Source organism: Centroberyx gerrardi, chromosome 10 (genome assembly GCF_048128805.1).
Source record: "Centroberyx gerrardi isolate f3 chromosome 10, fCenGer3.hap1.cur.20231027, whole genome shotgun sequence".
NCBI lineage: Eukaryota > Metazoa > Chordata > Actinopteri > Beryciformes > Berycidae > Centroberyx > Centroberyx gerrardi.
This window is the reverse complement of record NC_136006.1, coordinates 2,761,033-2,774,342: the sequence shown is the minus strand read 5'-3', so window position 1 is coordinate 2,774,342 and position 13,310 is coordinate 2,761,033. Positions and strand designations below refer to the sequence as shown.

Here is a 13,310-nt window from a genome sequence, read left to right as displayed (position 1 = left end):
AGATACAAGTCTTGGGCATAATGAATTCCAAAATCAACAAACATAAATCAGAAATACATTTTGTAAATGAATACTATCCATGTCACAGAAGTGTCAGAAGACCCTGTGAAACAAATATGAATACAGTACATAACTGTGCAGGGGTTAGAGGTATTCATTAAAAGGTGTAGTCCTTATACCCCTTGTTAGCATATAATAACATACATTCCAATTATTAATTTTAGAAAAAATGTTTGGGAAAATAAGGATTTGCAAGTATTTATTTTCTAACATTAGTAGGTTAAGAGTTGGAGCTCTCATCTCCGTTGATCTGCCTTGTCTAGACACTGCCCATCTTTTCTTTTATCTTGAATAAAACCAAAAATTCTGTTTCGAATTTTGGTCAATTTCAGCCCATATATTAGAGGATTCATAACTGGAGGAACAAGGAGAAATCCTATTGCGATGAAGTTCTGGAGACTCTGAGGAAAATCTCTTGAACCAAATCGCATGTACATTAAATCCAAAAGCACAACAACAGAATAAATGAATAAAGAGATTAAATGTGGCACACAAGTTTGCATAAACTTCCCCCTGTTCTTTTGGGATTTTACACATGTTCTGATCAGATATATATAAGACCAAACAATAAAAACAGAATGGGCACAATAAAAAAATATGTTAACATACGCAATAGCACTGCTTGCTATAGAGGTTGAGCAAGCTAGTTTACCAATCAGCCAGTTGGAACAGTAGAGTTTATGTATGTGTGAGCCACATAACTTGTACTGAGATATTGCTATTGTGTTAATGAACATGCAATAAAGTGGTAAGAGCCAGGAGAAAAACACCAACAGAGAAACTCTTTGTTTAGTCATAACAGAGTGGTACATCAGAGGTCGACATATAGCCACATATCTGTCATAGGCCATTACAGCTAGAGTTGATAGATCACCACCAGTAGAGGAGTGTATCACAAAACTCTGCAGCAGGCATGCAGCGTAAGAGATGACATGAGAAGGAGACAGTAGATCCATGAGGAATTTGGGGTAAAAGCCCGCTGTCCCATAAAGTCCATTGATACACAAATTGCACAAGAAGATATACATGGGTTCATGAAGGCTTCGGTCCACAATGATGGTTAGAATGAGAATAACATTTACTATCCAAATTAATAAATAACACAGTAAAGTGAGAGAGAAGAGTGTGACTCTGTGTTCCACTGTGTGATTTAACCCTGAAAGAGTAAACAATGTTACAACAGAAACATTTTCCATTATATGTAAGCTGTCAACATTTTGTTCCTATAAAATGTAGTTCAAAAACACGTTTAAATCTTAGGCATGTCCAGCCCACACAGTGTCACTTCAGAAAAAACATCAGACAAAGCTTCCTGGAGGGATAGTGAACATACTGTGCTGTGCCTCTAGCCCTACCAGAGTGTTTGTTCTTCTGTTTAAATCCTCTCTCTGACGACAACAACACAAGCTGGGAATTCAAACAGACCAATCAGTGGTCTAGTAGAGGTTGAATAGAAGTAACTAAAACAATATTCAATATGTTGGCTTGAGTATTTGGTGGATCAGAACTGAACATATTCCAACATATCCTTTATTACAGCTAAAGTAACAATGGCAGTTCAGCATTTGGTATTACGGTACTGAAACGAATGAGACAAACTACAGAAACCAAGAGTAGAGAAATCTTTATTATGCCCAGTGGCTCAATTCGATTCACAGCAAGCAGTTACAATACACAACTAGATGGCTCTCAGTAGAGCGCATACCTCCGCCAACGCTATGCAGTTGTCAATATATGCCAGTTCCACATGTCGGATTTTCACCAAAAGTTAACAATGTCTTTCATGCCCCATTACCAACTCGTTTCACACCAGGAGATTAACACAGTTTCATGACTATACCTGAGATCAGGGGCGAAGCCACGGGTAGACCTGGGTAGTCCTAGGCCTATCCAGATTGATGTCAGGCCTACCCAATCAAATGAATGTATTTTTTAAGATCATGAATTTGATTTGTTTTCTGTGTGTGTCATTATTGTATTGTGGCCAATAAAAACTGTGAAACATCAGTGTAGGGGGTTGTCCCAATGTTGAGTCAACATTTTTTTAGGTTTGTATTTTTCCCACGGTGCAGCCGAGGGCATCACAAGGCAAATTCAAGTCTTGCAGTCAGTCAGTCAGGTAACGCTTAGTGAGACGTCACTTCATGAGATGGCCTCTAGAGGGCGTCTTTGAATAAGAGATGGCCTCTCGCCTATGGGCTAAATGCCACATTGAGTCCCATACGCTGATAATGCCATATTGTATCTCACACATTGAGCCACACTCTTCGCCGTCAATTTACAGACATCTACATCTTCTGCTGTTCTTTAACGTTAGGTGACGTCATTACCTGTGGTATGTGACGGTGGAATTATTTAACCGATGACCGCGTCGTAATGCTTCAGTTCATTGAATTGAATTGAACACACGCGCCATGGGTCTGTACAGGATCTGTGCTTGTTGAATTTATTTTTTTTTGTAGGAGACGGCAAAGGCACGTCATAATGTGAGCAAACACTAACAGTGCAAACAACGTGATATCACGTATACCACCATAACTGTCTAGGTCTTGACGCCACTTCTCGCGCAACTTTCAACAATGGGTAGACAGTCAGTCAGTCAGTTAGCTAATTTCACTCTTCTAGGCCGGTCCCATGGGCCCGGCAAAAAATGATTATCTGGCGCATTTTCAGCAGCGGTGCCTAGCAACACTGGTTCTAACAGTCCTCAGTGCGCAGCAGCTTAGTCTACCAAGGGAGACTATTTCAACCAAAAATAAAATTATTTTGAAAATATTTTTAGCATGGCATATCATGATTTTACCATGGCAGCCAGCCACAGTAGAATATACACTCACCGAGCACTTTATTAGGAACACCTTACTAATACTGGGTAGGTATCAGCTTTCAGCTCAATGTCAACCGGCTACCAAAGTGACATCTGCCTCAAGGTTCGACGTGTTGCATTCTGAGATGCTTTTCTGCTCACCACAGTTGTTAAGAGGTTATCTGAGTTACTGTCGCCTTTCTGTCAGCTCCAATCAGTCTGGTCATTCTTCTCTGACCTCTCATCAACAAGGCGTTTCCGTCCGCAGAACCGCCGCTCACTGGATGTTTTTTGTTTTTCGCACCATTCTGTGTAACCTCTAGAGACTGTTGTGCGTGAAAATCCCAGGAGATCAGCAGTTTCAGAAATACTCAAACCTGCCCGCCTGGCACCAACAACGATGCCACGGTCAAAGCCATGGCTGGATTAACCACATGGGCAACTGGGCGAGTGCCCAGGGGCACCAAGACTCCCGGGGCACCAAGCAACCGATGTTTTGTTTTTTGTTTTTTTTCATAATTAAAAAAATAAATAAATGTAATTGCAATAATACAGTAGGCCTACATAAGTTTGGGACAACAGTGACCAAAAAATCACTCACGTTAACTTCTTGTCCCACAATGTGTCTCGCTGTTTTGTCCTCTCTTCCGCGCAAACGCATTGATCCTCCCAATCCAAGCCCCGATCGCCTTGGTACCTATCAGTGCCGAAAACGCCATTCGCCGGGCACCCGGTGACGCATCGGTGTCAGGACCCCCGCCGAAATCTCGGCCGGATCACCGGGAACAAATCGGCGCCGAGCTATCGGCACTGGCCGGCACCGTGCCCCCGGGAAACTCCGGGAAGCGTTGGCCGACGCGCCGAAACCACCATACTCTGTGTGTCTCTCTCCACCGACAGAACAGACGGCTGTCAGGTGGACAGAGCGCGCGCATATGCATGGAAATAAACGACTTACCGCGGCCCCTCTGTCCCAAATGCATCAAGCCAGCCAGTAGGCTACCAAAAGTAAAAGTATAAACTTTCTTATGATTTAGACGAATAATATACCTGTTGAGATTAGTAATGATATTTCATTAAGGTCAACAAAAGATAAAACAATAGTTCTGCACTGTAATAAGTTATGATTTCTAATAACATAATTTCACATTAAACATAATTTATAAACTGAAAATGTAGTGGAGTAGTAGTAAGCAAAAAGTATGTATAAAAAAACAATCAAGTAAAGTACAGATACTCTGAATACTTGAGTACAGTAAGAAAGTATTTCTACTCAAGGACCAACCTGTGGATAGGTATGGTTTGTGTGCTGCGGGGTGGGGGTGGGGGTGGGTGGGCACTTGAGTCGCTGGTGCCCAGGGGCACCATGAAGTCTTAATACGGGCATGGTCAAAGCCACTGAAATCACATTTTTTCCCCATTCTGATGTTTGATGTGAACATTAACTGAAGCTGCTGACATGTATCTGCATGATCTTATGCATTGCACTGCTGCCACATGATTGGCTGAATGGATAATTGCATGAATAAGCAGGTGTACAGGTGTTCCTAATAAAGTGCTTGGTGAGTGTAAATAGGGGAAACACTGGATTTACGTGAAAAGCTCAACAGACATATAGACTTATGTCATGGCTTATTTTCAATTCACTTTCAGTTCACTTTTGTTTTCACTGTCAGATTGAGTGCAAAGCCACAGGTCTGCTGGTGTTTCTCACACAAGTGGATGGGGAAGAAAGGCGTGTGTGTGCGGCGAGTTTACAAGCAGCAGCTGTGTGAGTGCCGGCGAGACAGAGAACATAACGTGATGCAGCGTTTTTGCAACAAAGCGTGCTGCCATTTCATTTGAACAGACAACAGGAAACACACGCTTTCCCCTCTGACCTATGACTAGTTCCTGTTTACTACCCCGCCCCCGTTGTTTGACGGACAGCCTGCAGCACCTGCTACATATCATAATGTTTTGAAAAACCATGAAGGTTCAGGGCTTTCAGAAGTTTGTTTTCTGGTGGTTCTAAGCAGTTCTGACGAAGCATATCCAAGCCTTTATCCTGCTAACAGACAAACAGACGGACAGAACGGGGCGAAAACGTAACCCCCGTCCAATTCCGTTGGCGGAGGTAAAAACATCAAGGGAACATAACCATACGTTACAAAAACACAGACATTAGGCCTACATCCTACCCAAGCAGGGAACAGATGCCTAACTGCAGTTACATTTAATCTGCAGATTGCCTCTGGGATAAAAGATACCCACATGGTCATCTTGTCCACATGAAAAGGCCTCAAGTCTGAACTGAGAATGTCATGTCCATTATCTTTGAATTTATTTACCCTTTTCCTGTGTGTTCCAGGTACAGAATCAATATCCTTGGGCAAAAAATATTCACACCAGATAATGTGTTATTCAGATACGATAAGATAAGGTAAGATAGCACTTTATTAATCCCCTTGGTGAAATTCAGGAAATTCACAAGCATACATGCCATAACCAGTCCTCTGAGCCATTGCCAGGACTGTAGATTGTACACTTAATGTAATCTATGACTCTGATGAGTGTCTGCTTGTAAAAGTCTTTCAAAGAGCTAAGTTTGCCTGAACCTCACTGTAAATTTGGCCTTAGATTATTTTACAAATTACTTGTTAAATAGTCATTGATAGTTGCTCTGAACCCACCTTTATGCAAAACATAAATGCATTTTAGACACTAAATTCTTTATCAGCTGTGGTGTTTTCAGGGGTCTGCATTTTATGTTTTAAAAAGCGACAAGATACAAACATGCAAAACAAGATTTGAACCACAAATATACAGTATGAGATAAGATAAGATGAAACTTAAATGATTGTGCACAAATGTATTGAATAATTATGCCTAATGTAATGTGATGTGCTTGCATAAATGGACATCAATATGAAGAAACATTAATGACAGATCAAGGTAAATATGTAGGCCTACTGTATCTATGCTGCAAAATATTATCCCTATATTGTTTTCTTTGCTCTTAGCAGAGTGCTTTTGTTCCTTAAACATTTTTACTGTACTAGTTGTAATGATGGTGATGTGCAAAATGTTAACTGTTTCTACTGATTACATGTATTGTTAGTTTGCGTTGGGTAAGAGTGTCATCTAACTGCTGAAATAAACACAACCAATGTACAAATCAAGTACATATACAAACAACAAAGTATGTTCATTGTGTTAAAAACGTAATGAGAGTTGGAGCTCTCCTCACAGGTCAAATCATGAGCGTTGTCTAGATACTTCCCAACTTTAACTATATATAAAACCCAGAATTCTGTTTCTAATTTTGGTCAATTTGAAACCATATATGAGGGGATCGACAATTGGAGGAATGAGGAGAAATTCTATCGCCATGAAGTTCTGAAGGCTTTGTGATAACTCTTTGGTGCCAAATCGCATGTACATTAAATCAAAAAACAAAGAAACAACAACATTGAATAATGAAAATAAATGTGGCACGCATGTTTGCATGAACTTCCTCCTGTTCTCTTTCGATGTTTGGCATGTTTTGATCAGATACACATAAGACCAAACAACGAAAACAGCATGGATGAAATAAAAACTAATGCTAAAATATGGAATTATATTGATTGCTGTGGAGGCAGAGCAAGCTAGTTTACCAATGAACCAATTAGCACAGTAGATCTTTGGTATGTGTGAGCCACATAACCTTGATCTCGATGTTGTTATTGTGCTCATGAACATCAAATAAAGGGGTAAAAGCCAGGTCAAAAAGACTAACAGACCAACTCTTTGTTTAGTCATAACAGAGTGGTAAACCAGAGGTCGACATATAGCCACATATCTGTCATAGGCCATCAGAGCTAAAATTGAGAAATCACCACAAGCTGAGGAGTATATCACAAAACCCTGAAGCAGGCATCCAGCATAAGAGATGACATGAGAAGGAGACAGTAGATCCATGAGGAATTTGGGGTAAAATCCTGAAGTCCCATAAAGTCCATTGATGCACAGATTACACAGGAAGATGTACATGGGCTCATGAAGGCTTTTATCCACAATGACAGTCACAATGAGAGTCACATTTACCAGCCAAATCACGCAGTAACATAATAAAGTGAGAGAGAAGAGGATCAATCTGTAGTTCGCTGTGCCTTTTAACCCTGACAGAGTAAACACAGTTATAATTGAAACATTATTCATCATATTGAAAACTTTACAGTTTGCTTTGTCGTCAATCTAATTCCACAACAACAACCATCTATAGATAGAAAATTGCATTTGACCTAACCTACCAAGTTGCTGGAGAAGAAGTGGACATCCTGTTCTGTGTCTCTCCATCCCTTTCATGGTGTGTTTTCATTCTACCATTTGTTTATATCCTCTCACGGCAGCAACAACCAATGAGTTGGTTCAGATGGGAATTCAAACAATTCAAACAGTGTTTGACTTTTGGGTTCATTGAAGAGCAATCAGTCTAAATGACTATGTAAATACTATAAGCTTTTCATGCTATGTGGAGTTGTTTGTTCTAGTAGAAGACAACCATTTCTGGTCAACACTTGTCATCTTGGTCACAAACCGATGGGTCCAGCACTTGCAAACATGATTCACAACCACTTTCAAGCTAAAACAGCTGGGTGTTCTATGTAGACAGTAAAATGATAGTAAAATGATGATGACAATAGAGGGAGTCAGTGTTACTCCCCATTTCAGAATTCTATGTTCCCTGTGTAGAAAACATTTTCAAATCCCCTCTGTCTTGTCATATTCTTTAAAGCTACACCATATAACCATTTTCATGAAAAAATATTGCCTAATTTTCAATCAAAGTAATGTGTTTGGGCTGAACAAGACAAAATCTATCCATCAGTGGTGCATGAGACCCTGGTTTGGCCTACTCCAGCCCCTGTTATTGGGAAGTACCTGCGGCGGTAAACTTCTTGGCACACAGGAAGTGATGTGTTTTATGAATTAAAGTTACTAAAGCTGCAGAAAACAACAATTCCATGTGGTTGCACTGGCTTCTTTATTAACACTAGCCATGCATCTGTTTGATGAACAAACTCCAACCGATGCTATTTAACGCTTTGGTCGCAGATTTTCCTCTGCCTCTGAGCATCCCGGATTAACCTCCTCAAGAGATGGATCGAGCCAGTGCCTCTGGGCTCAGCCCTTGCCACCACACTGCAGGAAGAGGTCCAGTTCGGTGGGCAGCTCACTCCCCTTCGGCAGCAGGATCAGTGGATGTCTTCTCCCCGACCCTAGGCTGTACCAACATGATCTGTCATGACATACAAACTCCCCCCAGAGTGATAGTGAGGCAGCGGCCCTACCAGGTACCTGAGGCACGGCGACAAGCCATGGAGGAGGAGGTGGAGTGTATGAGGCAGCTAGGAGTCATTGAGGAGTCCAGGAGCCCTTGGTTTAGCCTTGTCGTGATGGTGCCGAAGCAGCAGCAGCTTTGTTTGACTCCAGGCGGTCCTAGAGGAGCTACGGCGGGAAGGACGCAACCTTCCAAACCAGCTAAACGCTTGGGGGGGTGGACTGTAATGGCGGAGCCTCCCAGACCATGTCAGTGTTGATGATGAGGCACACCTGCATCCCATCAAGCCTCATCGCCGCTGCTATAAGGGACGGGGCTCTGGCAGGTCAGGGTGGAGATAACACAGCATTACTCATGAGACATGTTGCCTTTTCTTTTTCTCTACAAAGTGGAGCAACTGATCCTGCTGCCGGAGCCCCGCACCATTCCCCGTCGCCTAGCCAGACACTCGACCTGCCAACATGATATCACACAAATACGTGATGAACACAAACTCCGAAGCACAGATTTACGTGTTGTGGACCAGCCGCAGTTCAGCCTGCTCTCATATTCTTCAGTGGGCCAATGCCTCCCATCTGGCAAGTCATCCCGGTACCCAAATAACTCTTGAGTTCCTTAAAAGGAAGATTTGGTGGCCTACCATTGAGGTCGACACTCAGGCCTTCATCGTGGCTTGCTCTGTCTGTGCCCGGAACCAGGACCTCGAGACCATCCTGAGGTGCTGTGTGTCATCCAACCAGTCTACCTGGAGTCAACATCTTGCCTGGGTGGAATATGTACATAACACCTCCACTGGTCTTAACCCCGTTTGAGTGCCAGTTTGGGTTCCAACCGCCACTTTTTCTGGACCAAGAGGAAGCATTCACAGTCCCGAAGAACGCTCTTGGATTCCGGCCCTGGACATCCTGGGTCCAGGGCCAGACTCATCAGGGACTTCCACCAGCTCCACCCTGAACTTACTAACGTGTGGGAACAAAATCTAGGTATACTGTATGTCATGGCCAGAACTTACTAACGCGTGGGAATGAGATCCTTATGTTGTGGGAACGACTTAGAAAGGCGTGGGAATGAGATCATTATCTTTGGGACTGAAAAGTAGCTGTTGCAGCTTCAAGCCAACAATATTGCGCTGTGCGCCCTTTCAGCTCCATGGAGGCATGGAGAGTGGAAAAGAGAAAATAAAAAAAAAAGGGGGGGGGGGGGGGGGGGGGGCGATGTTTAATTCTGTAATAATAGTAAAATTTATTTCTGATAGAAAATATGTTTGGAATTTTGGAATTATATAATTTTTCAGCATGTAATTTTTTTTCCCAAAGTTTCAATGCATGATTCTTGATAAGATAAGCTAACATAACATTAGCAGCACTTTATTGATCCCCTAGGGAAAATTTGAGAATCGGGGGATTGACTGTCGAATTTGATGTTGTGCTGGAGTGACTCAGCTCCGTTTTTCTTCGGCTTGTTTTCAATGGATTTGATAGACGAATTCAAGTAGTCGAGCTTGGAGGAAATTGTGTCTATTTTATTCATTTTCTTAGTTAGGGTGTGATTAGACTCCACAAGCTCACTCAGTGTTTGTTGCATCTTATCCATGTCTGTCGCCAACGCTGCTTTGTTGCGGATGGTGAACATGTAGGCTAGTTTAACGTTTCTTTGAGCTTGTCTTTGATTTGCTCTCCGAGTCAGAGCTACGTGTCTCTACTCACTGCCGTCTGTCATCTTGCTCTTGCTAAGTTTTGGCAGAATGCAATCTCCAAATAACCCCCTGTGGAAAAATGGTGGCATTTTAAATAACGGTAAACCAGTAAATAAAGAATGTGAATGTAAAAGTATATTTAGTGTCTCTGATCTGTTGAATAACCACAAACTTAGATCGTTCCAGCAAATGAAAGATGTGTTTGGTTTATTAAGCAAAGACTTCTTACTGTATTTACAAATCAGGTCACAGCTTCTTAAACACCTTGGAAACATAATGAAAACTAGAAAATGTGCTCAGTAGAGCACAGACCTCCGCCATGTCTGACAACACCCTGCAAGGCTTCACCCAGAGATATTACAAAAACCTTAAGAAGGCATGGCCCAGTGGTTCTTCCCTGTGCAACCTTTTGTCAAAGTTGTAATATTATGTGAATCTGTTCTGAAATGCACAAAAATGCACCTTTTTGTGGAAGACCACGCCCACCACCACTACCCCTTTTCGCCAATCGGCATGAAAAGTTAATCAGTTCTTCCTTGGCTGTCATACCAAGTTTTGCGCAAATTTGTGCCCAACTTTTTGAGATATCATGCTAACAGAAGGACGGATGGACAAACACACAGACGTGGGCGAAAGCATTACCTCCTTGGCGGAGGTAACAAATAAACATATTGCTGGTCAATTATATATAAAATACTCAATTTCTCTGGTGATATGATATGTCTTGCTGTGGAAAGGACCTGGGAAAAAGACCTAGGTGAACAAATAGAAGTTTGGGAAAATATCTGGAGAAATATGTACAAAGTGTCCAACTCAGTCCGAAATAAATTAATTCACTTTAAAATAATGCACAGAGTATATTTAACCCCAGGAAACGAAACGTACTTAGTACTTGAGTACTTAGAAAAGCGCTATATAAATGTAATCAATTTATTTATTTATTATTATTAAGAAAAAAAACTTTGAGTCAAAACAAAAAGAACCATATAGATCAACATATACTCTCAGATATTCAGATCAGCTTTTCTTTTCTGTTCCAAACATTTCGAAAGAAATTGATACAAGAGTATTTATTTTTAATAATATTTTTTAATAATTTTTTTTTTCTTTATACATTCATGCTCCGTTGTTTTTGCTTATTTGTATTTATTTACAATCTGTTGTTTGTATGTTGTTGTCTTATTTTGTGTGTTTCTATGTTAATTCATGTGTTGTATGCATGTACATAATGATCTTTGTATTTGTCCCCTATGAGATAGAATTTTTACTGTACATGCATACAAACAGATTATTGTTGTTGTCAGGCAGAAACCTTGTATCTCCAAATGTGGTGCCTTGTGTGTATCCAAAATGGAATATGAAATTTACAGGGTCCTTGGAGCAATACAATATATTGAAGAATGCATAAAATTAAACCTTAGGTTCATTGATGAATGTGGAAATCTGATGGTTTTCTTTTTCTGCTTTCTCAAGGGTTGCCTTTTTGTTGTGTTCATTGGTTTTTTTTTTGTTGTTGTTGTTTGTTGACATCAATTGTTTCTGTATTGTGCTTTTATGTTGCAGGACCCCCTCGAAAACAAGATGCTTCATCTCAAGTGGCTTATCCTGCTACTGAAATAAATAAACGTACATACTACTTGGAATTATGGTGATGTACAAATGTTAACTTTTTCTACAGATTACACGTATTGTTCTTCATATTTGGTAATAGTGTCATCTACCTGCCGCAATACACACAACAAATGTAACATGGCTTCTTGTAAAAATCAAGTACATATACAAACAACAAAGTATGTTCATTGTGTTAAAAACGTAATGAGAGTTGGAGCTCTCCTCACAGGTCAAATCATGAGCGTTGTCTAGATACTTCCCAACTTTAACTATATATAAAACTCAGAATTCTGTTTCTAATTTTGGTCAATTTGAAACCATATATGAGGGGATTGATAATTGGAGGAATGAAGAGAAATTCTATTGCCATGAAGTTCTGAAGGCTTTGTGGTAATTCTTTTGAGCCAAATCGCATGTACATTAAATCAAAAAGCAAACAAACAACAACATTGATTAAAGAAAGTAAATGTGGCACGCATGTTTGCATAAACTTCCCCCTGTTCTCCTTGGATGCTAGGCATGTTTTGATCAAATACACATAAGACCAAACAATGAAGATAACATGGCCAAGATAAAAACAAATATTAAAATATGGAATAACAGTGTTTGCTGTGGAGGCAGAGCAAGCTAGTTTACCAATCAACCAATTATAACAGTAGATCTTTGGTATGTGTGAGCCACATAACCTTGATCTCGATGTTGTTAATGTGCTCATGAACATCAAATAAAGGGGTAAAAGCCAGGTCAAAAAGACTAACAGACCAACTCTTTGTTTAGTCATAACAGAGTGGTACACCAGAGGTCGACATATAGCCACATATCTGTCATAGGCCATCAGAGCTAGAATAGAGAAATCACCACAAGCCGAGGAGTGTATCACAAAACCCTGAAGCAGGCATCCAGCATAAGAGATGACATGAGAAGGAGACAGTAGATCCATGAGGAATTTGGGGTAAAATCCTGAAGTCCCATAAAGTCCATTGATGCACAGATTACACAGGAAGATGTACATGGGCTCATGAAGGCTTTTATCCACAATGACAGTCACAATGAGAGTCACATTTACCAGCCAAATCACGCAGTAACATAATAAAGTGAGAGAGAAGAGGGTCAATCTGTGGTTCGCTGTGCCATTTAACCCTGACAGAGTAAACACAGTTATAATTGAAACATTATCCATCATATTGAAAACTTTACAGTTTGCTTTGTCGTCAATCTAATTCCACAACAACAACCATCTATAGATAGAAAATTGCATTTGACCTAACTGTTGGAATAATTGTACATAGAAAATTATCCTATATTTGCTTATATTGTTTGAGAGCTATATATGTGTGTGTGTCTGTGCAGGAGGATGTGTTAACTGTTTTTCAGAGATATCACGAAGCCTCACAGGCAGGCTCAAGGACGAGGTGAACCGAGGTGAAACCGCATTGAGGAGGCAGATAAGAAACACTCCTACAAGAAGGCGGAGGCCGCAACTATGCCCTTGATCGGAATGAAGACACCTGCTACAAATGAGGACTTCTTTGTAACCATGTTTAGAAAAAGATACGTAGAGAATTTCAGCCCGTGTGTCCCCCACCCTTTAGGGGCTGTAATCCTTTTGTAACTAGGAACCACCTTAAGGAAATAAAAAGAGAGGAGACGGCGGGACGGGTTCAGAGCGGGGTGGAAAGTGTAACTGAGCACGTTTCCGTCCGTTCTCCCTTGCAAGGAAGAAAACTCTAACTCTGTGTCTTCTCTCTTTGTGTGTGTGTTTTAATAATGTTCAGGTTGCTTGAACCCGACATTAACTTGGTCCTTCGAGCCGGATACCAATAGATCTGAGG

At 40.9% G+C, this 13,310-nt stretch overlaps 3 protein-coding genes across 3 annotated transcripts; all 3 read right to left on the bottom strand.

Annotated features, from left to right (window-relative positions):
- Nucleotides 1-296: 296 nt before the first annotated feature.
- Nucleotides 297-1,268, bottom strand: LOC139915938 (olfactory receptor 1D2-like). The gene has a single exon (XM_071904728.2). It carries the CDS (start codon nucleotides 1,254-1,256, stop codon nucleotides 297-299), a length of 960 nt encoding a protein of 319 aa, XP_071760829.2. The 5' UTR covers nucleotides 1,257-1,268.
- A 2,867-nt stretch (nucleotides 1,269-4,135) lies between these two features.
- LOC139915939 (olfactory receptor 6C1-like) lies at nucleotides 4,136-7,051 on the bottom strand. The gene is made up of 3 exons (XM_078286177.1): nucleotides 6,148-7,051; nucleotides 6,042-6,104; nucleotides 4,136-4,239 (listed from the first exon to the last, which is right to left on the bottom strand). Exons 1-3 carry the CDS (start codon nucleotides 7,049-7,051, stop codon nucleotides 4,136-4,138), a joined length of 1,071 nt encoding a protein of 356 aa, XP_078142303.1.
- A 1,402-nt stretch (nucleotides 7,052-8,453) lies between these two features.
- LOC144539896 (olfactory receptor 7C1-like) lies at nucleotides 8,454-12,661 on the bottom strand. Its single transcript, XM_078286176.1, has 3 exons — nucleotides 11,758-12,661; nucleotides 11,680-11,714; nucleotides 8,454-8,489 (listed from the first exon to the last, which is right to left on the bottom strand). Exons 1-3 carry the CDS (start codon nucleotides 12,659-12,661, stop codon nucleotides 8,454-8,456), a joined length of 975 nt encoding a protein of 324 aa, XP_078142302.1.
- Between the last annotated feature and the right edge of the window lie 649 nt (nucleotides 12,662-13,310).

Coding starts and splice junctions, on each gene's coding strand:
- LOC144539896 (XM_078286176.1), bottom strand. CDS start 12,661: ATGATGGATAATGTTTCAATTATAACTGTGTTTACTCTGTCAGGGTTA. Junction 11,715..11,757: donor TAGAAACAGAATTCTGAGTT/TTATATATAGTT, acceptor ACAACGCTCATG/ATTTGACCTGTGAGGAGAGC. Junction 8,490..11,679: donor AGAGCTCCAACTCTCATTAC/GTTTTTAACACA, acceptor CTGACCTGCCAG/AGCCCCGTCCCTTATAGCAG.
- LOC139915939 (XM_078286177.1), bottom strand. CDS start 7,051: ATGATGAATAATGTTTCAATTATAACTGTGTTTACTCTGTCAGGGTTA. Junction 6,105..6,147: donor TAGAAACAGAATTCTGGGTT/TTATATATAGTT, acceptor ACAACGCTCATG/ATTTGACCTGTGAGGAGAGC. Junction 4,240..6,041: donor CACAATGAACATACTTTGTT/GTTTGTATATGT, acceptor GCCCGTATTAAG/ACTTCATGGTGCCCCTGGGC.
- LOC139915938 (XM_071904728.2), bottom strand. CDS start 1,256: ATGGAAAATGTTTCTGTTGTAACATTGTTTACTCTTTCAGGGTTAAAT.